At 45.4% G+C, this 24,657-nt stretch overlaps 1 protein-coding gene across 3 annotated transcripts in view; it reads left to right on the top strand.

Annotated features, from left to right (window-relative positions):
• Nucleotides 1-3,128: 3,128 nt before the first annotated feature.
• The window catches only part of PDZRN3 (PDZ domain containing ring finger 3), a 238,987-nt gene continuing 217,458 nt past the window's right edge, over nt 3,129-24,657 (top strand). Inside the window, exons 1-3 of one of the 3 annotated variants that reach the window (XM_075938653.1) lie at nt 3,129-4,057; nt 14,597-14,683; nt 16,695-16,802. In XM_075938653.1, coding sequence (XP_075794768.1) covers nt 3,341-4,057; nt 14,597-14,683; nt 16,695-16,802 — 912 coding nt within the window. In that variant the 5' untranslated portion in view covers nt 3,129-3,340. The remainder of the gene's footprint in view (nt 4,058-14,596; nt 14,684-16,694; nt 16,803-24,657) is intronic. The other 2 variants (XM_075938651.1, XM_075938654.1) reach the window with 2 other exon arrangements.

Here is a 24,657-nt window from a genome sequence, read left to right as displayed (position 1 = left end):
CAATGTTAAATGAAAGAGCCCTAAGGGATCAAGAAGCGGTCCCACCCCAGTACCGTACATCTAATGATGAAAGACCCAGCTAAATGAAAATGACCCTCCCTCGACAACTAGGCAGCATAATTCCAGTCTTGCTGGCAATTACAGTAGAAACCAAACCTCCTTTCAGTTTTAAATCTCAGCCTTTGAAAAACAACATTAAAGGCTCACAGTAAGGATTATTTTTCGTCACAGAAAACTAAATTTAAGTGTCTGTCTCAAGCGGCAAAAGTTCCATTCAGTTTTCTACTGTGCACAACAACAGCAAGGAGACTCAACTGTCGTCATCTCAAACTAATTTATAAAGGAAAGACGTGACACATGGTGGGTGGCCTGGAAAAGCTTTCTTGAAACTTCATTTAATTCATAAATAAAAGCCTGTGCACACATAAAAGCAGTATTAAAGTGGATCACATAATTCCCCATCAGCATCTGCCTGGTGTGACTCCAAATGAAAACATTACACAGACTCTGGACTACATTTTCCATCCAGATATTTGTACAGTTCTTAATAATTTTTAAGAACCCTGTTCCTAATTTCACTCTCACTGAAGTCGATGGACGTTTTTTCACTGGTTTCAATAGCAGCAGTGGAAGGTACAGTGATATTAGGATTTAACTAATTCATCTAATCTCTAATAGTTATATTTAAGGGAGATAATGTAGCTAATGTAATATTATCCAAAAGGGATAAGTACTACAAAAAAACCATAAAAAGAGACAGTATCTGCCCCTAAGAACTTAAACGGTAAAATATTTGAGTAAGGCATTACTTGCACAGGGAAATTAACTAGATAGTTGTTGAGGAATAAATTTTGTGAGAGAAGTAAATTATTCCAGAATAAAGACGCTTATTTTGGAAGAGCATATCCATGAAGGAATAACTATTGCAGACTAGCTTATTCCATAATAGCTATGCTGGTTAATATCCCTGCGTGGACAAGGCCTACACTATTTAGATCCAGGATCTACTGAAGTAAATAAAAAGGCTCCCATTGACTTCAGTGGACTTTGGATCAGGTCCTTATACTGCATACATTATCAGAACAGGTAATACAACATAGGGACCAATCCCGAAGGCTCCACTCAGTTAAACTCCCATTGTAAACAAGGGAAAATTTGACTAATTAAGATATCAGAATTTTGACTATCCTATACAGGAATGAGATCAAATAATGAAGAAGTCAGTATTACTGACATATGAAATAAACCTGCCCACCATGTACCTGCACTGTGCAAGCTCTGCTGCTGAAGTCAATGGGATCTCTGCCCCGAGTCCTACGTCCCATAGTAACTGACAGTATAAAGAACACCAGTGCTTGACAAGATAACATCAGGATGTGACAACTAGACTGCAACTTTTGAAAGGTCAGTTCCAAACAAATAATCATCTCAGACATTCAGAAAATCATTCTACCATGATATAATAATTGGCTGCTCACGGTCATCTTGAAGCCCTCAGATCTTGGTGTACCCACTTTACTGTAAAATAGGGCACACTTAGGCTACGTCTACACTGCAATGCCAGAGTATCCCGATATAGCTATCCCACGTCTTAATAGCAAGCCTATTTTTTCGGGCTTGCTCTTCTGACGTCCCTGTAAACCTCATTCCATGAGCAAGGGACATTTTGGAATAGAGGGGTTATTTCGAAATTTGGTGCTGTATGGACAGTGCCAAATTACAAAATAACCTCTTTTGAAATAAGATCCGCAATTTGCAATCAAAGACCAATCAAAATGGAATATGTGGGTGGGAATTGTGGGAGAATTTTGCTTTACAATCTGAGCTAGGCAATGCTAATTTATAACTTTTCCAATTCTTCACTGTCGACATAAAATATGGTGCTCAATGTTTTGTACAGTACTCCAGGTGTGGCCTCACTAGCACTTTATAGCTTGGTATGAAATGCTCTGAGATGATCTCGGGGTGAAGACAGACTTCAAAAGTACTAAACTTTCTTGGGCCTATACATACATAACTCCCATTGACATTAATAAGACATTAATAGACCACACAAACTTGGGAAATGTTTATAAAGATAGGAACAGTACTGTTGGACCATTTGGAGTGCTGTTTATACTCATCTCTTGGACAGGGTTAACACCCTCCTATCAAACTTAGGTTTTCTAACATGAGTGTTCCAGCTTCCCTCCCATCAGTCCCACACTCTCCTCCCCAGCTTCCTCCTAGTTCCCTTGCCCCCACTCCAACTAGTCTTGCCTTGATATATTTTATATACCTCAATCTTTTTAACTCCACCCCGCCACTCCCAGCCCTGGCTTGGTACCCATGTACTCCCAATTCCCCCACTCAAGTACCTTCCCTCCTTAAGCTGTGTCTCTCCCCACCTTGGGTTATGTGTCTCAGACAAACAACCCTTGCCTAAAGACCCTGCTGGCGCCTGTCCCTCACACCCAGATCTTCCCCCACCTCTCCCACCAAGATCACTCCAGTGCTTGGCAACTACACATCCCACTCCGTGGAACTTGTCCCCACACAAGCTGCCTTATACCTCTCCAAGCCCTTCAATTTCCCTCTTGTGACTGTCCCCCTTTAGTTCCCTCCCCATCTTCTCTAAGTACCTTGTATCTCCTCAGCTTCCCCTCCATCCTCCTTGTAGCCCCTCCTCAAAATCCACTCCAGGACCACTTTTCTCTCCCCCATGTGCCTCCCTCTACCCCCTCATTTTTGTTCCTCTCACTTTCCCTCCCCAAAGTTCCCTCATGACCTAGGTCACCCCAAGCACCCCTTTTCCCCGCCCCCCTGCCTGACTTCTCCACAGTAGCATCCCCTTGGATCATGGATCTACCCCCTGCCCATGTCTGCAGAGCTCTGCCCAACACAGCAGCAGCGGGCACAGTCCTCTGCCCCCCCCCTCCTCCCCAGGGCGCTGGGAACTGTGGGGGCCACAAAGCTTTTGCTCACTCAGAGCGGGGCCCACGGGCTCTCCCCCCCCCCCCCCCATCGCATCCGCTGCCTGCCCCGAGCGAGGAGGCTACGGTGGGGAGCGTGAGAAGGGGAACAGCGCGACTCCGTGCGCGTGCACTCGAGCCAATACGGTAGAGGGCTGCTTCCCAAGCCTTCGCAAGGGAAGTCTCCGGCAATTAGCGGAGCCAGCAGCCAGCCTGCAGCCAGCCAGTCTGGGCTGCCGCTCCCGATGGCCCGCGAGCACAGCCGAGCGTGGGCGCCGTAACTCCCGAGGACCGCTGCCGGGCGGGCTGCTCCCCGCTTTCCCGGGAAGGGGGTGTGTGTAGGGGGGGGGGGGGGGCTGGTGGCGCCCCCGCCCCGGTCTTCGGGGAGGATGGGGTTCGAGCTGGACCGCTTCAGCGGCGAGGTGGACCCGGACTTCAAGTGCAACCTGTGCCACAAAGTGCTGGAGGACCCGCTGACCACCCCCTGCGGCCATGTGTTCTGCGCGGGCTGCGTGCTGCCCTGGGTGGTGCAGCAGGGCAGCTGCCCCGTGCAGTGCCAGCGGATCTCCGCCAAGGAGCTCAACCACGTCCTGCCGCTCAAGAGCCTCATCCTCAAGCTGGACATCAAGTGCGAGCACCACGCGCGGGGCTGCGGCCAGGTGGTCAAGCTGCAGCAGCTGGGCGCCCACGCCGAGATGTGCGACTTCTCGCCGGCCAGGTGCCGCCACAAGGGCTGCGGCCAGGTGCTCAACCTGCGCGACGTGGACGCGCACATGCGGGAGAGCTGCGAGGCCCGGCCCGTGGGCATCTGCGAGCAGGGCTGCGGCTTGGTGCTGACCCACCGGGAGCAGCAGGCCGGCGGCCACTGCTGCCTGCAAGCCCTCAAGGGCCACAACGGCTGCCTGCAGGCCAAGCTGGGCGGGCTGGAGAAGGAGCTGAAGAAGGAGGCGCTGCGGGCCGGCAAGCGGGAGAAGTCGCTGCTGGCCCAGCTCTCGGCCGTGCAGCTGGAGCTGCAGATGACAGCCCTGCGCTACCAGAAGAAGTTCACCGAGTACAGCGCCCGCCTCGACTCGCTCAGCCGCAGCCTGGCCGCGCCGTCCTGCAAAGTAAGGGGGCGGCCGCGGACGGGGAGGAGGGGGACAGCCGCTCCCGCTGGCTGCCTGCGCGCCTGGCCCAAGGAGGCAGCGCCTTTAGGGGCTCCTCTGTCTCCCCCTGGCTCCATCCCTCCTTCCGTCTCTCGCACTCTCCCTCCAGGCACCCCGCAGGGGGGCTCGTTTGGAGACTGCTCCCCACCCAGTCCCAGAGCGGGCAGCGTCTTTGAACCTGGTGGAGTCCCAGCTTTGGACAGTCTGGGAGGGGGAGCCCTGTGTGTCTGTAACTTTTAAAAAACAAGGAGTCGTCCTGTAGCACTGTAGAGACTAAGAAAAATAAATGGATAGTCTCCTGAGCTTTCCTGGGCCAAACCCACCTCCTCGCATGAGCAGAGTGGAGAGAAAAGAAGGGACAGAAAGTACAAAAAAAAGAAGGGGGGAATACACTAGTGGGGAAAAGTCCCTTTGAAATAAGCATCCAAGTGCCAGATTTTGGGGCTCTGGGAGGGGGAATGTGTCTGGGGCACCCCACTGGAAGCAGTTTTCTTCTCTTTCCCCATTAGGAAGGTCTGGTAAGTCTTTTTCCTTTGGGACGTATTTTCTCCCCCCCTTCACCCTCAGCCTTGTCTGTCAGCTGCAGCCCTCAGCCAGCTGGCAGGTCTGGGTGAAGGACAAATATTTACAGCTTAGCTGCTCACCACCAACTGAAGAAACAGGACCAGCCTTAAAGAAGAAAGGGGGAGTTATCAAAATCCAGGAGGAAATATATATAGAGAGAGCTGCTGTGGTTCTCTCTCTGATTTTTAAAAAATGCGTCAAGCCCTTGTCATGGATTATGTTAAAGTGACATTTTGCCCAGGAAAGCTTGTGATTCTCTTTCTATTTTTGTTAGTCTCTAAGGTGCCAAAGGACCACTCATTTTAAAGTTATAGACTCAGGGCTACTACTCCTCTGAGTTTTATTTCTGGGCCATTCCTCACACCACATAGTTTGTATGCTGTTTCTTTTTAAATTAGTTTGTTTCTTATGGTAGGGTTTTGTAAGGTAATGCTTTTCCACTGAAATCTGGAGAATAACTGCATTACATGTGCTCATAACTCTTGGTGTGCTTTGATGTGTTTTGGGGAGTTGACATGTAGGGTGCTAGAGAGAGTGAGGAATGTTATGCTTGTCATTAAGAAGTAATTGCTTTGATAAGTGAGTGTGACAAAAAAGTCATTTGAAATATGAGGTTGAGCTCTGGTCTTTAATTGCCACAATCTGTTACTGTGCATGGATTTCTAATGGGACCTGAGCTAAAGATACTACAGTGATGCTCACGTATCCAGGTTAAAATCTCTTTTTTCACTATCCTTCCCGAAGAGCCCTACAAGCACAACAAATGGGATTTTCAGGACACACAATGGTATGGAATCACCAGAAGTCAGCTTACTGGGTGTAACACTAAACAGAATAATTTGCAAAAGATTTTTGGTGGCCTAGTGCTTTCCAGGTTCAGCATTCCAGAGTCTTCTACAGTGGGTTTTCCATAATATGGCTTTCCACAGTATGAGGTCACTAGGATTAGCCCTTACACAGCACAGATACACCTCAGTTAAACTAGGCACAATTGGTAGCCATGAGCAGTGAGCTTTCTCTGATGTGAAATCAAATCGTGTGGACTTGGGGAGTTTCTACTGTCTGTCCAAATATGGATCATCTACTTGGAGTGTCCCCTTTTCTTGAACCATCTATATTAATAAGGGTTTTCAAAAGCAGGATTTCCCAAATGTAAATGTATCTTGACTTTCAGCTATCTGGAATGGGCTTTTTATAAAATCAAGATGACCAGAAGCAGATTCTTCAGGAAGCAGAGCTACACAGCACAGAGTTTTAGTGACCCTGAACTATTAATCAGAACAAGTCTTCCACGTGAGGGGAGCACCAGAAAACCAATTAACTTCCCGATGAAACACTGAGGACGCAGCTTGGGGTTTTCCCAATTTGCCACATCCACAGATGATTTTTTGATGATGCTGATGTTCAAACAGCAACATAAACAAAACAAAACTGTTTATAATCTTCTAGCAAATTAGAAATTAATGGGAAGAAAAAAACCCTGTATTTTTCAGATGAATAAAAGCAACACCATCTCAATGAAGGAAATGCTTTTTTTAAGAGATGGAGATGCTATCCGAAGACAGTGCTGGCTAATAACTAAATGAAACTAATAAAAGAAATCACAGACTCCATAATTTAGTTTTAGGGTCTAATTCAGATCAAAATTGTCTTTTTTTTTAAAGCACTATTTGGATTACAAAATTATACCTCTTAACTCAGATTTTTTTCACCTTCCCACCCAGTTTCTCTCATTCTGCACCCTACCCTGCTCCCTCCACTCATCTGGTCCTTACTCTCACACTGGAGTTGATGTGAAATCCTTCTCTACAGCTCTCACCATCTGGAATTGCCTTTTTGTATCTTTCTACCTCATCAGCTTCATCTTAAATCTGATCCAAATATCACACCTTTGCTCCCTTATCTGGACATCTTAATTTCTCTCAATATGCTCTGTAAAGTGCTGTGGGATGCAGTTTTATGAAAGGTGCTATTACAAATAGATGATAATCGCTACAGTATGTAATTTCCAGTAATACTTTTATCAGATGTCTGTAAATGTCTGACCAACATGACTGGGTTCATTTTCAGCCCTGCTACAAAAAGGCTGTTATGCAGTTCTTTGAAGCATTGCGTAATGTGCAGAAAGCCAAAAGGTGTTGTGTCACCACAAACTTGTGGTCTAGCGGTCAGTCAATTACATGTCTTTCACAGCATTTTGGGCAACTTTCCAAAGTTAACAATTTCGGTCCGCCAGCTCCAAGACAAGTACAATCAGGAAACATGCATGTTTGTGTGCTAGAGATTTTTGAAAGAGACCATGTGGACAAGGTCACCTACAGCTAGAGATGTTGCTCCAATTTGGGATGTGTGGCTTGCTTCCAGATTTTTTAGTCCTGGATTATTTATTCATATAGTGTTGCCAACAAAATATGTGCAGCACAGGATGAAGGCTATAAACACCTAGTGAGGAACACATATTTGATTCTGGCACTTTCTGATCCCAGAACACCTGCATTAGGAGTATGACAGTATAGAATAACTGACTTCTCCATTTTTGTCCAGGTTCAAAAATAGCTGTGCATTTTCATTACCAATATTATGATTATTATTTATACCTCAATTATTTTCTGTGAATTGTAGTTGCTTGGTCGAAGTGGAAGTACATATTTGCTCAAATGGAAAGGTCCCTAATGTGGTTTTGTACATTGTGCACCCTGGCCTGAGTTCACTGCGTATGTTAGGAAAAAATAAGAACACCTAGATTTCCAGACTGAATGTTCATTGATAGAACTGTGGAACCACTTTGGAATAAAACAAATAACAGATGTCTTCTTCCAGTAGAAGAGATATCTCCTCACGATTCTGTTGGAAGCATGTATCAAAAGGGAAAATAAATGATAGTTTGACCATGTCCTCAACGCCTCCTATCCCAATTGTCTATTATGATGGAATTGCACTAACGGCATCAAAACCAGACAATTGTGTAGAGAATTATCTGTATGCTGTGGAAGGAGTCTGAAGAGAATATCATATGGGTGGAGGAGGAGACTGTGCACTGTAAACCAAACCATTGAAGCTGCAGTTGTATAGATCTAGTAGATCGAAAACCTGCATAGGAAGAAATATGGATGTGGACAGTCCATCCACTGAGGAAAGTGAAATTCCATTCCCCTTCTTACATACGTAATCCCAGCAGTGATCTCTGCACAAAGCCCAGTTAATTAGGTATTTTATTCTATTTTATTCAGCTTCCTGTACCATCTTATCTATGTAGTTTTTTGAGCATCCTTTAGAAGTGCATTAAGTTATGTGACGCATGCATTCTCCCTCCCCCCTCTCCTTTCTTATCCTTGAGGAGAAAGTGTGAGGGTTGTTTTTTATAACAGGTATTTATATATTTTTTGTCTGCGCTGTGTGTGTTTATTACCGAAAACAAGGTCAAAGACGTGTGCCTTGTATTTGGAAGGAAGGCAGTGAGGTTTGAGGTGAGGGAGGGCTTTCATGTGTGTTTGAAGGGGAGCTGATGATGTGTTTCATCCAAAATGAATATTTCATTTGGTTAAGAAAGTCAGTCTGAATACATCAAAGTCTGAATAAATCTAAAAGCAAAACCTCAGGCTATTTAAACTGTGCTTGATCCTCACTGAAACATACCATTATTCAAACCTATTGATAAAGTTGGTTCTGTTCTGCCCTGGCATGTATGCACATGGTTTATGTTGAAGTCATTGGGAAGAAATGAGCAAGGATGAATTAACAAGATATTTTGGAGGCTGGGTCCTAGGCCGTGGACCCCTCCTCCCAAACCGGAAGCTGTGCTGCAGTCTGACCTTCAGAGCCCTGCGTAAAAGCCACTCCCTAACCGAAACACTGAGGATTACATTTGAAAAATGTACAAGTAGCCAATATCCAGAAAGGCCAGAGCAGAGCTTCCTTATTTTAAGTCCTATGTCCTTTTATTTTACTGTATTTAAACCTGCATTGACGCTGCAGTGAGAGGGACTCCAGAGGTAGGTAAAATAGATATGGAGCAGATCTTCAATTGAGCTAAACCAGCATAGGGCCAGCCAAATCAATGAAATGGTCAGTTCGCACCAGTCAAGGTCCTGGTCCACAGTACCTGTAATGGGGTCTTTATGAAAACAGTATCTTCTGGACTTTTTTTTTTTTTTTTTCCAAATAAAAGGCAAAGTGCTCCAAACTGCAATTGAAGTTCAGAGGTAGCATTACAAATTGACGCCAGCATTACAAATTGACCAGTCAGCCACACCTCACGTTTGGAACCAAAAGTACACAAACAGGCAGCAGCAGAAACAAACAAACAAGCAAGCAAATACAGCATCGCACTGAATATAAACTACTAAAAATAAAGGAGAAGACGCATTTTTCTTCTGCACACTAATGTTTCAAAGCTGTATTAAGTCACTGTTTAGACTAAGGATGTTAAATTTAGTTTAATCAACTAATCAACTAGTTGATTGAATTTCCATCGATTAGTCAATAAGTGGGGGAGCTGAAGTGGGGTTATCACCCGGCCCCAAAAGCTAACCCCGTTGCAGCTCTGCCTTTTAAATGTATTAAGAACCAATAGGTTCTTAATACATTTAAAAAGCAGAGGCACAGCATTTGAGACTGGATGCGAGCTGGGAATCAGCTGATTTCTTACTCGTGCCCAGTCCCCGCTATCCCTCTGGCTTCCCTGCCCCCCGCAGAGACGGTGCTGGGAGGAACCAGCTTTTAAGCTGAGTCGACTTAGTTGACTATCCAATAAGCTTATGCTTATTGGATAGTCGACCAGTCGCATACATTCCTAGTTTAGACAGTTTTAAACTTTGGAAAGAACAGCCATAACTTTTTGTTCAGACGTATAAACATTCCAGAAATACAAACAATCTCCATTCCTGAGATGTTTTTAACTCTGAGATTCTATTGTAAAAGCAGGTTATTTTTCTTAAAATACATCCCTGACTATACAATTTAGCATAGTTCCATTAGCCTGTATTCTTCATAGAGAGTTTCTCTGGTGGGTAAGAAATATTTTCTTAGCTACTGCATCACTAAAGAAATGAGGAAATGTCTAGTGTAGAGAATAAAATGCAGGAGATAGTCTATTAGCTCCAAAATAACTGGGTGGATACAGTAATTTCCAAAATTATATTTAAGAGCTTTACTTAGCTGTGGGAATATAGCATGCCAGGAGCCATCAGGGTGTGCTGCAGAACCAGATGATATGGGCAGGGCTAGGATGCTGGCCATTACATCGCCAGTTATTTCACTGTATAATGTTTGGTTCACTGGAATGTAAGACATTTTAGGGAAGAAGAGAAAGTCACCAAGCCCTACTAGAATCGTTCCCTTTTTTAGCTTCATTAATGTGCATACAAAGAAGTTTCAAGCCCCCTTCCCCGAACATTGAGATATGAATCCACAAAAGTAACAAAATATAAGAGGAACAAATTGCAAGGTGGCTTGTGCCTGGATATTTTAGCACATATGGTGGAATAATCACTTTGCATTGCCATATGCAAAGAGTTCAACAACCCCTTATTTCCAAAGTTATACACAAAAGAAGACAGAAATATTTGAAACATATTTTAAGAATGAAGCCAGATCAAGTGGCATGGAAGGAAGGCGTGTTATTGGGCAGCTGGAGGAAAACACCAAAGGGGGATCCTGGAAGAGTCCCTCTGTCAAATACTACTGAGGGGAAAATTTTGTGGGGCACAGCACTGACAACATACAAATTACAGCTTCGAGTGACAACTGGGATGGCAAACCTTGTACGTGATGTCTGATGGTGCAGGAAGGATTCAGAATAGAGTTGCTTGGGGATCTTAAAAAAACAACCAAGGCTATTTTTCATGAAAAAGTTGGAAAATAATCTTTTATTTTTAACTATGTTTAGCCTGCTCCAAAACCCTCCTATATGCTTAACTCAAACTGTGGAAATGAGGGGATGGGAGAAGGACCAACAATAGTGAACACCTATTCCTAGGTATTAAAAGTATAAAATCCACCCCCAAATCAAGAGTTGTAATGGAAATACTTAACTCCGTTTTAATCCCAGCAACCATTCAGAGAGCAGTGGAGTCATGGTTTCTTGAGTGACCTTGTCAATTTGCCTTCATAAAGGAGTGTCATAGAAAGGAGAGAAAAACTGCTTTTGTGATAATGGCATATTAGTTTCAATTGTTGAACCTACCAGACCTTAAAAGTGGTCTCACAGGACTGGAAGTTTTCTCCTTGAAATATTATTTAATGTCTGGGTTTGAAAATGTCTAGGAAAACACCTAGTACTTCCTTCCTCCCTGCAAGTCTGATTTCTGATGGGTGCTAAGTATGTGCAAGTTCACTTGAAATCAATGGAAGCTCTGAATGCTCCATACCTCTTGGGGTCAGATCTCAATCTACTTATGTGAGATCTGCAGGAAAGCAACTGAGGAACATTCTAGGCCGAATTCTCAGCTGGTATATATTGATGCAGCTCCACTAAGGAGATGCTTTTGAGCAGCTGGAGGAACACACCGAGAGTCCCTCTGTCAAACACTACTGAGTTATTGGAACGTTGCCAATTTTCAACAGCAGAAAATTTGGCCCCATCACTTTTTTCCATGAGTGATTCAGAGATATTGGATTGCTTTGACATTTAGACATTTCTAATATTTGATTTAGTACTTCAAGTTGATATGCGAAAAGAATGAGCAAACTTAAAAATATGTGCATTGAGTTACCAAGGAACTGTTGTAATTTATGTCATTAATTTGTTTATGAAAACCAGACGTGTCAGATAACTTAAGTGTTCATAACTTTTTCCACCTTTTTAGTTAGAAATTTAGAAATTTGCAGATAGCAAAGTTCAACTTATAATCAGATTTATCTGTATCTTATCTATATTTAGATACACACCTTATCACTCCGAATATCTGTACAGTCTCATTTCTGAAACCCATAAGATACAAAAATGGGGATTCCTCCCCCAGACTTAAGGTGCTATTATTAACTGCTACTTGACTGAGACTGAAATAGATCCTCATTAACAGTGTAGGAATTTAATTTTGCCTTCTGTGTAATTTAACCCAACTAAGAGGGGTGATGATACTTCAGCGTTTCTACAGAAAGGATGTTATTATATAAGCCAATGACATTCTTATGTTGGGAGCAAGCTTGGGTCACAGGACAAGACAGCAGATCATGTTCATGTGGAGTATCTCCTTCACCTCTTCTGTATTGCGCATCTTGCATGAAATGGATCTCCCTTCCCGCTGGTCTAACCAGAGACCTGCTAGTGTAGGGTTCTCTATTTTGGGAGTTGGGGAATTCTCAGCGAAGGAGGTTTGCTATTATTATCACTGTTAAGCTTTGCTAGAGAGCATCCAAATTAATTAGAATCTCAGTGGAATTGCTTTCTGTAATAGTCACTTTGAACAGGAGTCTGGTGTTTTCTCAGTTCTGCCTGCTAAAATTTATAAGAGAATTGCTGTCTCATAACACTTCATATCTGCCAGGATGAATAAAAATCTATTTTTAATTAAAAATCAGATTTTTTTAATTTAAATTGGATATTTTATTTAAAATTGGATTTTTTTTATTTTTAAAAAATCATTTTAAATGAGAAATTTAGTGTTTTATTTATAAGTTATAAACATGCTACGCCGCTACACTTACAGTCTCATAAAAATGAATTAATGGCTCTAGTCTGTCCAGCCTAACTACCAGCTCTTGCTTCTTGAAAGTTCTGTGCTTTCAGTTGCTGTTTCTCAGCAGACTAAAAAGTCACATGTGAAGAGACAGAGGCTGGGTAGGGTTGTTTTTGTTCTGTGCTTATGTGATGGTGGACCTTGGCCAAGCACAGCAGTGGAGTTAGTTAAGACATGGTCTTAAAGACAGAGACAGTATATAGGAAAAGGAAAAGGCACCATAGAAAGGAACAGTGGAGTGGACTGGAAAGAAAAAGGGGAAAACATTATTCTGCACACCCACAGCTTCCTATACCCCTCTCCCGCTACACTTTTGCCACGAAAAACTATCATGGCTTCTGGGTGTAAGAGAGACTCTATCCGGGAATATTTTGAAGAAATTTGTTCCCTGGGTAAAAAAAGGAAAATATGTCAAGTGTAAGCAGTGCAAGAAGACGATACAGGGCCTAGTTGCAAGAATGAAGCATCATAAGGAAAACTGCTTATTGGGAGAAAATTATGTGGATGAGAACGTGGATATGGCTGAGTGGATCAACTGGTTAGTAACTTAAATAATTCACTTTGCAATGCATCATTCTTCAGGATTCTCTTTGCCTTTTAGTATAAGTGTGATTTGACAAATTCCCAAGCTGTTGGCTGTGTTGGATGTTGCTAGGGAAAAAAGTTTAGCTTAGCTAATACTTACGGTTTGTTTAATTAGTTAACTAGGTTTAGAATCTATCACCCGACTATACAGTACAGAAAGCCCCTCACCATGGCTGGTTACATTACACTATCTTAAACAGTGAGTGAACTGAAGCAACACCACACATCAGCCTTCTGGGGCTCTAAGACGAGGGAGCACATCCACATTAGGGAAGCCTGCCTCGGACTAATTTTGAGGCTTCCCTGCAGTGTAGACGTGCTATTTCGAAATAAACTATTTCAGAATAAATATTGTGGAATAGCTTATTTTGAAATAAGCATGCAGTGTAGACATACCCTCAGTCTCAGCTTTTTTGATAACTTGATTTAAATTAATGATTTAAATCAGTCCACCCTGATGTGTGGTGTTGCTTCAGTTCCTTCACTGTTTAAGATAGTGTAATGTAAACAGCAAGACAAAGAGAGGCAATATAAATATGCCATCCCAGGAATCAATCATAACAATCAGAGAGGGCAGGTTTCATATTATAAATGACCTTGATACACCAAATATGATCACATCAGGTAGCTGTAATTACTACAGGTTGTTCCTCTCTAAACTGGGACTTTATTATCCGGCAACTTCCATAGTCTGTTAGGACCACAGATGTTCCAGGATCAGAGAGTCCTGGGGGAGAGCTGCTGGGTGGGAGTTCAACAGGGCTGGGAGCCCGGCAGTAGAGCTGTCCGGTGGGGCCACCTGGCGGGGCTGCTGGCGGTGGAGCTGGAAACCCGGTAATGAGGCTGCAGGGTACCTGGTGGGCCCAAGAGCTCGGGGCACAGTGGAGCTGGCAGCAGGCAGCCTGGCCAGAGCAGGTAGAGGCCAGTGGCAAGGGGACCAGAATTGACGCCACTGGTGTGGTAAAATCACTCCTCCAGCATCACACAGGGCCTGAGGGTACCAGACCAGGGAGGTCCAGCCTGTACACAGCGTAGGAACATTTTTTTATTTCCTTAGGCTGTGGCTGTGGACCTGGGCCACATGGTACAGCCAGGGCCGGCCCGAGCCATTCGTGCGCACTGGGCCCCGGGAGCGCAGCACCGTCCCCGGGAGTGTGACGCATGCGCGGCCCCGCCCCTGGGTGCGCAGCAACCCTCACCCCGGGCGCCCAGCGCATGCGTGGCCCCATCCCCGGGCGTGTGGTGCATGCGTAGCCCCGCCCCTGGGTGCGCTGTGCATGCACAGCGCCGCCCCCGCCCAGCCTGGCAGCCCCGCGCGGCGCCTGCTACAATGGGGTGCCCCAGGTGGTAGCCTGGTTAGCCAGTAGCTTGGGCCGGCTCTGGGTACAGCAAAGGGTTCTCTTTGTTCTAGCTTACAAAAGAAAAGAACACATAAATGTTAAATTCTGGATTTTTAGAAGAGCTAAGCACTCAGCAATTCCTGCTGAGCGCAAAGCAATAGATAGAATGTGAGAGCAAGGGGAATGGTGGGTCTTGACCACTCTTGCAAATCAGGCCATAAACAGCTTCCCTTGGAATTCATGAGCAAACTAAATATTTAGATGGAAGCATGACTCATCTTAACATCTGCCTACATGTGCATGTTTTGAATGCTTTTACCTGTTTTTCCTAGGGTGAAGAGACTAAGGCACTGACTCTTGTCCTGCATCGTGACTCTGGTTCTCTTGGATTTAATATTATTGGTGGCCGCCCATGTGTGGTATGTTAAAATGTGTTTGCCTTTTCCTGTTAGGGAGAGCATGTAGATCAGTGTTTGGAAAAAGAAAATCTGTTGACTGCATATTTAGCTCCATAGGAGATGGTTTCAGAGTATGCATGCCTTATATTCACACTGATACGGAGTGTCTTCGCTGATTACACATTCCTTTTCCCCCTTATCACTGTTCTTCATCCATGATTGCAGCCAGCTACACTTAAGAGATATAGATGTGTCATCACATCTGGATCGCATAATCCACACTGAAACACATAAAACCCATTCCTGCAGACCACACCTCTGTCAATAAGTAGTCCAATGAGTTCAAAGTTGACAGGATTGGGCCCTTTAACAACTTGTTTCAAATTGCATTTGCTGGTGAGGCTTCAGAAATTTACTGTCCCTTCCTTCGGACACTAAACAGCCCACTGTATTGTTGAAAGGATATAATTCACACAACCCAGTCTGCTTCGTTCTGAACTCCTTGGTTTCCGTGGCAGTTTTGCCTGTGCAAGTGTGCAGGCCTAAACTTCTTACAGGAACATTTACTAGCAGTTTTTCCTCTTGATGTTGACCAGCTGGAGTCAACATCATGTGACCTGAATTAGGTCAGGTGTTGGACTTTAACTTGGCCTGCTAGCTCGGAAAGGAAACGACTGAACTTTGCTAGAACAGCTTCTTTGCCTCAAGAATGTGACTGAAATGCGGACTTTCTTGGCAGATTCTTATTGAAGTTTTTCCTCTCTCCCTCAAAATTAACACATTTTAACGACACTTCTGCTGCTTTTAGAACATATGGGAGCTCATTGTGCAGGCCCACTGGGACAAAAATAATAGCTTGTTAGTTTTGTTTCGTTGGCCATTGCTGTTTCTGATTGGATAGAGAAAAAGATCCATTTGTTCTCTTGCATTATATAGTTGCAGAAATGAATAGAAGGTTAGCACCTCTCAGGAACTGGCTTTAGGTAACTATCAGTGTGAAGTGAGAGAACATATAGAAGCCTGTCTGTGGTTTCATTTTTAAATGATAGCTGTAGACACTCAGCACTTAAGCATCTAGCCCCAGGGTCAGCAACCAGTAGATTGGGACCTACTGGTAGATCTTGGCGCCTCTGACAGGTGACCCTGACTGGTTTGGCCAAGAGGCTATCAAGTGCATGCACTGCAGCGGCTCTCCCCCAACTGCTGCACATCACCTGGTGTTTGCCTTGGAGCTGCCTCCCTCCATCCCCAGGAGCCTCCTGCTTGCTGTGCTGTGCTGTGCTGTGCAGGGCAGGGGAGGGAAGGGAGAAGAGGAGTACTGATGTCAAGGTCCCCCCCTCCCACCCTGTATCCTATCTCCACAGAGCAGAGAGGGGGAACAACAGGGCTGCTTTTGGGAGTGGTGCAGGGCCAGAGCAGGGGTGAGCCTGCCTTAACCCCACTGCACCACCACCCAAGAGCAGCCGGAGTTAAGCAGGGCCCAGTTGGAGCCCACATCCTGAAACCCTACCCCAGTCATGAACCCCCTCTTGTACCCCAAGCCCCTGCCCTAGCCTTGAGCACTCCTGCATCCAAACACCCTCCCAGAGCTTGGACCTAGAACCCCCTCCTACGTCCCAACTGCCTGCCCCAAGCTCAGCTTAGAGCCCCTCTCACACTCCAAATCCCTTATTCCAAGACCACAGCCTGCACCCCAACCCTCTGCCTCAGACTGGTGAAAGTGAGGGAGGATGGGGGAGGGAGGGAGGGAGGATGGAGTGAGCAGGGGCGAGGTGTCAGAAAAGGGACACAAAGGAGGCAGGGCCAGGGTATTGGGGTTTGAGGTAGATCTTGGATTGCACTTCTATTCCAAAAGTGATCTCGTGCTTAAAAAGGTTGGAGACCACTGATCTAGCCCATAGAAATTAATTCCTGTAGGTTGGCTCTGAGCATTTTATAGCTTGTGTGCAGTGTCATTTATAATTTCAGCTTTAGACAAATTAGAGCTGGTATAAGGTACAATGTTATATTCGTTTTCTTTTTATCCCTAAAGGACAATCAAGATGGCTCATCTAGTGAAGGAATTTTTATATCGAAAATAATTGACAGTGGGCCTGCTGCCAAAGAAGGAGGGCTGCAGATTCACGACAGGATTATTGAGGTATGTGAACACGCTGCCCAGTCTCTTTTAATAGGCCAAGTTCCATCTTATGTGTTCTGTAAGGCATAATCTGTGGTATGGAACTGGGAGAGATGTAGCTTGGTAAATGTTGTCTAGAAGAGATATCTGCTAAAATATGTTTGACGAGAGTCAATGCTGACCTTCCTGGCTTCACGTAGAGCTCTTATCTAAATATAGAAACCAGATTATGGCTGGTATGTTCATGTCCTGGCTTTCTGAAGAACTAGCATCTATTTGGTATGCTGCAGTTATTTCTTTTTAAAGCTGGTGGAGACTTCTAAGTTATTTAGTTAAAACCATATGTGAAATATCTATTGTATAAACCGTAACTTTATTTAGCTTGGTTTCTAAGACATTTCAATAGGGGTAGCAGAATGCTTTGAACAGATCGAGGACAAAAGTTTCTGTTACAGAATTTTGGTGCAGATGGTTATAAGCTTGCCTAAGTAATTTTTTAAATGTTATTCTGGACTCCTACTATTATTCTGACTGCAGTCTGAATTTCCTCTAGTTTTCCTGAAGTCCTGACCTCACTAAAATATCCTCCCTGTTAAAGAGGTGGTTGCTTGAAATATTTTTCATAAGTTGCAGTGAGTGACTTTTTGGAGAGGGGAGGAGAGGGGGTTAACTGTATTAGATTTCATGAAACAAAAAGGAATTTATAGAGAGTCAGATTAGGCCATTTAAAAGTTTAAAAAGTGCCCTTATTGTCTCTCTTTTTTGTTTGTAAGAGGAGGAAAGTTTGAAAGTCTATTGTTCAAAAAAGATAAGTGCAGCTTTAGTTGCCAAGGATATCATGGAAGAGCCAGTTCCTCTAAGTAATGGAATTCCATTGCTCTTATGTTTTGCAAATGAGCAATAAACAGCTGTAAAGGATTTTCTATTGGCAAAGTACAATGTGTATTTGCTATTTTCTGCACTGTTATGGTAAATTGCATTCACAATTTAGGGAGTATAAAATATTAATTAATATACTAGGTATGGAGGAGGAAAAGAATAGAATCACAGTATCATGGTCATTAAAAGATAATAACTGAGCTGTGGAATGGTTTAGAAGTACTATCCCTGATTTAAGTTATGCTTATGATGCACTGTAACCACAAAGCATCTACAAAACTCTGAGAGACTCCATATAAATCAGGGGTGGGGAACCTAAGACCCCGGGGGCTGGATGCAGCCCCCAGCTGCTTGGATCTGGCCCCTGTGGCTCAGAGCTCTGCCTCAGCATTGGGGAGCCTGTGCTGGTGCACCAGCCCGCCCCCCCCCCATTCCCCTCCCATTCCCCATGGGGCTGGAGCACATAAAACTTACTAGCCTGGGCCCCACAAGGCTTTGGTGTGTGAAGGAAATGTTGAGAATGTCTTTTTCTTTCTCAGTTGGAGGCCACCTCTGTGAGTGAAGTGTGGGTTTTTTTGTTTGTTTTTTGGAGGGGGGGTTTGCTTCTCACTTGTGTGCAGCCCCCAACTGATTTTAAGTGGGTCAGCGGCCCCCGACTCAAAAATGTCCCCCGTCCCGGATATAAATCTTCTCTATAAAGAATCTTGCTGTAAAACAATATACCTCTAAAGCTTCAGTGAAGTTACGTTTTTTTTAATAATACGACATTTTTAATAACTTCATCTGTAGGTAAGTCTGTCTTAAATAAGGTAGAACCTCAGAGATATGAATACCAGAATTACAAATGACCAGTCAACCACACATCTCATTTGCATCCGGAAGTATGCAAACAGGCAGCAGGGCGGGGAGAAAAAAGCAAGTTCTGTACAGTACTGTATAGTACTGTGTGAAACATAAACGGCAAAAAAAGGGAAAGTTAAAAAAAAGGTTTGGCAAAATGAGGAAACTGTTTCAGTGCTTATTTCATTTAAATCAAGATAGTTAAAAGCAGCATTTTCTTCTGCATAGTAAAGTTTCAAGCCTGTATTAAATCAGTGTTAAGTTGTAAACATTTGAAAAAAAAAATATTTTGTTCAGAGTTCTGAACATTTCAGAGTTCAGAACAACCTCGACTTCCAAGGTGTTCATTACTGAAGTTCTACTGCAGGGCTACCCAACTTTGGAAGCCCTGGGGGCCACAATGATACTCACAGCACATGCCGAGAGCCACAGCTTAAGTGTGGTTGCATAGACATGCAAATATATCCAAATAGCTTCTTTCACACTGACAGGCATGAATATAGAGATTAAGACAACACGCAGGCCCCATTTAAGTCAGTTCTGCTATTAATAAAATACAATATTTGCCCAATTTCCACCTATATGACAACACTTTTAATGAGCAATGACAGTCCAGGAATTTAACTACTAAAATGCATAGCAACAGAAGACCATTACATTGACTCCTTTTTTGTTTTGCCTCCCACCCGCGGGCCGTGTGTTGAGCCCGGTGTAAACCTAAACCGCACCGTGGGCCGCAAACAGACAGGCTATGAGCCACGTGTTGAGTAGCCCTGTTCTACTGTATACAGTTATACATACTACGTTAAAGGAGTGTTAAGGTTGCAAGATCAAGTATGCAGGAGTCAAGAAATGTCATCATAAACGTGGCTCATACAACCTTAATTGAGCTTCTTTGTGTATATGTATTATGTGTTCCCTCTAAACTGTGCATCAGGACAGCTTCACAGGTGATTAATCCGCCCCGCCCAGTCAGTCAGCTCGGAGCATGGCCCTGGGCCTCTGATTGGGCCGGGCTGATTAATCACCTGTGAAGCTGTGCTGGGAGTGATTAATCAGCCCCGCCCAGTCAGGGAACACTGATTATGATATCATAGTGAATTTTATGATCTCACAGGTTTTAATAGAACCCTTGCCTCAGTCATTGCACAGCATTATCTCATGCAGGGCAGAAGAATATGGCCACCGTGTGCCTTTTGACGGAGTGGTTGTTGCAGCGTCTGATTTTCCTTGCAAATGGCTATTTCTGTTCCTCATTGTCATTAACTCTGCCCACCCACTTCTGATGGTATGTCTACACGACAAAAAACCCCAAAACCAAGCATTCCTAACTAGGGATGTGACCCTCAGTTTCATTGATTAAACACATTGCTAACACGGTTGATCGTTTAACTGATTAAAGGGGTCTACCACCACAGCTCCTGGCCCCGTCGTGGGGCATGCCACTGCAGCTCCTAGCCTCCCCACGTGGGCTGGCAGCCGGCAGTCCCGCACGGAATGCCTGGCTGGGCTGCTCCGGAGTACCAGTTAACTATTACCTGGCAAGCATCACCCTTAACTTGTTAAGAGTGAGGCTTACCGGTAACTATAACACCAGGTATTTGCTAACATCCTTATTCCTATCTCAGGTTAGCTAAAAGCAGACACACTGATAACACAATTTTCAATTCAGTTCAACCCCAGGCTTCCCTGTAGGCTTGAACCTGAGTGGCTAGCCTTAGTCAGTTAACAGTATAGACATACTCTGAGGCCATGCCCACTAAAAATTAGACCAATCCAGCTATAGTGCTCAGTGGGGAAAAATTAACCCCAAAGCCCCCACCCTGGAGCAACATAGTTAAACTGAGCTAACTAGGGCTGCCAACTTTCTACTCTCACAAAATCAAACACTCTTGCCCTGACCCTTCTCAGAGGCCTTGTCCCCTCCTCCCCCCACGCCGTTGCTTGCAGAAAATGTGAAAAGCGGTGAGGACTCTGGGTGGGCATGAGTATGAGGGTGCTCCAGGCTAGGACCAAAGGGTTTGGAGTGTGGTAGGGGATTAGGGCTAGGGCAGAGGCATGGGGAGGAGGGAGCACAGGAGTGCAGGCTCCAGGTGACCCGGAAGCAGCAGCATGCCCCCCCCCCTCCAATTCCTATATGGAGGTGCTGCCAGGTGGCTCTGTGCGCTGCCCCATCTACAAGTGCCGCCTTACAGCTCCCATTGGCTGCAGTTCGCGGCCAATGGGAGCTGCAGAGCCATCACTTGGGGCAGTGGCAACATCCAGAGCCCCTTGGCTGCCCTTACACATAGGATCTGGAGGAAGGACATGCTGCTGCTTCCGGAAGCTGTGTGGAGCCACGGCAGGCAGGAAACCTGCCTTAGCTCTGCTGCACCATGGCCTGGACTTTTAATGGCTTGGTCAGTAGTGCCAACTGAAGCCGCTTGGGTACTTTTTTGACTGGGTGATCTGTTAAAAAACTGGACACCTGACAATTTTTAGATATAGCCCCTGGTTTTGACCACACAAAGTCACCCACAGAATTTTTCCCTTGACCTAGCTACCACCTCTCGGGGATGTAGATTAGCTACAGAGAAAGGAGAACCCCTCCTGTCAGCATAGCAAGTGTCTGTGCTGTAGGGATTTAAGTGCAGACATAGCTCGAGTGTTTAGTGTCTAGCAGGGGTAGCATAGGCTAGAGTAAGAGCTCAGATATCATAGCAAAGGGCCTGAATAGAAGAGAAAAGTAAAATAGACTTATGGGGTGAGATTCTGTGCTGTGTCTCTCATGGCCCACTGGGGGGGATCTAAGCTACTTTTGGGCTCTCTTGAACCTAAACTGCTCTCTTGTACCTGATGTAACGTAGACAAGTCTGAGACCCTAAAGTACAGCAGCCTATCTTGGGGCAGCAGTGCTGTTTGGAATCCCCTGTCCCCATCGCCACCGTCCTTTCCAAATTCCGCTTGCCTCCAGCCCTGTCCCCTCTCTACCCTAAGGCTTGCGAGGGGTTGATTGGGAAGCCCCCCGACTATCTAGTTTTCTCTAGCTTTTAGAGTTTTTATGCTGTGCCTAGGGAATGGCCAATGACCTCTTCTGAGGCTCTGCGCTGTTGTTGTTGTTATACGGCACTAATCATGTACCAGACCCACTCTGAGAGGCTCTGGTTTTGAGACCTGGAGGAAACACTCTGAGCACCTCATGCTACCAGAGCCCCCGGGGTTCCAGACAGAGTGAGCAATGCTGTGCTGAATGTAAATATGTGCAACCTGCGGAAAGTGGGTCATGGAGTTCTCCTCGTCCTTTCTCTGTTCGCTTGCTGTCTCTCTGAGTAGCTCTCGTTTCACCCGACTTATTTCATCAAAAAGCTGGAATAAGTTACTGGTGTGAACCCAAATTCTCATACTCTTATTTGCCTTGTGTAGCGCTCTGCATTTCACAAATAGCATCCCTGACTTCCAGCTGACTACTCCAGGAATAAGGGATTACTCACGGTGAGTAAGAGATCTGAATCTGCCTCTCGGGGTCTGTGTGGTTCTGTAGAATCCATACAGGCCCGATTATCACTACCCTTGGCCGCACAGGAAATAAGGCCCCCAGTCCTCCCCTGCTTGGACCTACTTAGATTGCAACTCCAGCTGTGGTGAGGAGAGCTGTTTTCCTCATATTCACTGCTATGAATAATTGGTCAGGGAAGGAGCCCTGGTCACTCCACACCCACAGTTGCATGCGGGAACAGCTGTTTAGATACATAGGGGGAGAAAGCTGCTCCACAGGCAGGGATGAAGCAACTTCCTACTTAGAGCAAGGGAAGAGTAGGAGACTCTGAGTCACAGCTCCTGCTCTGGTCTGCTCCTCAGGCACTGCATCTGTGTGTCACCCCATCCACACACCCAGCCATTTGCTCTGCAGTGGTGTCCACGTGTGTGAATTAGATCCCTAGAATACAGGCCGCAGGGCTATTTGTGGCTTTTATCACCTACCAAGATTTCATCAGGCACCCATCTGGGTACAGTGTATCAGCTGTGCTGACAGGACACATGAATTACTCATTCCTGGGCCTTTAAGCACCTGTGCACCTTTCATCAAAATTGAACATGCAGTTTCCAAAGTCCTGACATTTCTCTGTGTGCAAAATGGTCCCAGTGCTTTATCTTCTATGCTTCCTGTGAGTGTTCGACAGAAACATGTGTTGGAAGCTTCAAAGCTAAGACACGCTCTTTTTATGGAAGTTACATTTCATATATTGTGATAGCCCTAATACCGATGGGGAGTTTAACGTGAAGTTTTACTGGTTAACCTTTCGGGGGGGGACGAATCTCCCCTCCCGTGGTCAGGCTGGAACAGCCCTCTGCTGCAGGCAGGGGCTACCCCAACCCTGCTAGAGCAGCGCCTGCCTGTGCCTATTCCCCGGTCCACCACAGACAGGAGCAGCTCTGCACACCTGGAGGAGCCCCAGCCTGTGACGCGCCTGAGCCGCCATGGACAAGAGCTGCTCTGTATGCCCAGAGGTGCCCTTATCGGTGGAAGGCCCCCTAGGGCTAGAGTAGCCTCCTGCCCACGGGGAGCTGCTCGAGGGATGTAAGCGACTAGCCAACTACCCGATAAGAAATGCGTATAGAGTAGTCAAGTAGGAACTTGACTAGTCGTTTCCCACACTCCCCCCGCTTTGCTGCCTCTGTCAGAGAGAGGCAGCAAGGGGGGGGAGCATGAGCCAGTGCTGAGGGGGAGGCCGTCTGAAAACCAGAGTCCAACACCGTTTCTGCCCAACACCGTATCTGTGGGGAGGGGCAAAGGGCAGCGGGGAAACGATTGAATCAGTCCCACTTGCGCTGGTCCCCCTGCCACTCCTCTCCCTTTTGAATGTACAAGAGCCGCCTGTGATTCGTGTACATTTCAAAGGAAGAGGACAGAGGGGAACCTGTGCCAGCGGGGACTGCTTTGCGGGTTCCCACTGCCTCTCTCCCTTTGAAACCTACAAGAGCCGCGGGCAGTTCCTGTCCATTTCAGAGGGAGAGAGGCAGAGGGAACCCACGTCTCCCCATTTCAAATCTACAAGTGCCGGGGGCTCCATCAACTACTCGATTAGATGATTAATTGAAATTTAACATCCCTAAGCTGCTCCAACCCCAACCAGTGAAGCAGAACCAGTAAGCATCACCCATTAAGGATGCTTACTAGTCAACCAGTTAACCTTTCACATCACTAGTCTGAACCCCATTTATCACGTTAGGGTGCAGTTTACACAATCCAAATACACTGAGATGGTCTAAAGTCCGATATTTAAGTCATGCTGCAAGGCTGAAGCTGTTTAATTTATAGCAATTCTACATAATCAATGAAAAAGTGGACCTAACAAAAATAGTTATTGGCATAGCCATAAGGTAATAGTTTGAAGTTATCTTCCATTCATAATCCTAACCATGTATTTTGTTTATGTGAGGCTCAGTTTCACCAGTTTTACTCACATTAAGTAGAACCTTTGCTTGAAATTTTTATAGTTTTTGTAGTGACTACTTATGAAGTAAGGCCCTATTCTAAGTTGAGTGGCAAAAATCTGTCTATACTGTATCATTCTTGGCTGTGTTTAGAATGGTGTAACCACATAGAACATTTATTAAATAAACTCGGTCAAACATTCCCGAGGAAAAATCAGTCAATCTGCCAAAATAAAAGGGGAAGGGAGAAGAGAGTAGATAAGCAAGAGCTAATGAAAATAGGTTAACAAATTTGAATTGACCCAAATAGAGATTGGACCTCTCTGGTTCGGCACCCTTGGGACTTGACTGGTCTTGGATAAGGGATTTTTCCAGACCAGGGGAGGTCATTTCTGGCCCCCTTGGTTCCAGCTACATGCCCTGCCCTTCCCCGCCCCTCCCACCAAGTTTCCTGCCCCTGTCCCCAGCCCAGTTGAGCCACATGCTGGCTCTTGCCCCTTCCCAGCCCAGCTGAGCTGCAAACCCAGCTTCCCAGTCCCCCTCCCCCTCTCTCCCTCCTTCCTCTACACACACTGGGCTCCCAGTCTCTCTACCCCCTGCAGGGCACCGGGACTCTGGTCCTGGAACATCCATGGTCCTTCCAGACCACGGATGTTGCCGAACTAGAGAACTCTGGTTTATGCAGGTTCAGCCTGTACAAAGCCCTTGCCAAGCTGCTATAGAATGGCATTGGTGGCTATCT

The sequence above is a fragment of the Pelodiscus sinensis genome, chromosome 11 (genome assembly GCF_049634645.1).
Source record: "Pelodiscus sinensis isolate JC-2024 chromosome 11, ASM4963464v1, whole genome shotgun sequence".
Taxonomy (NCBI): domain Eukaryota; kingdom Metazoa; phylum Chordata; order Testudines; family Trionychidae; genus Pelodiscus; species Pelodiscus sinensis.
This window is presented reverse-complemented; position numbering and strand designations above follow the sequence as displayed.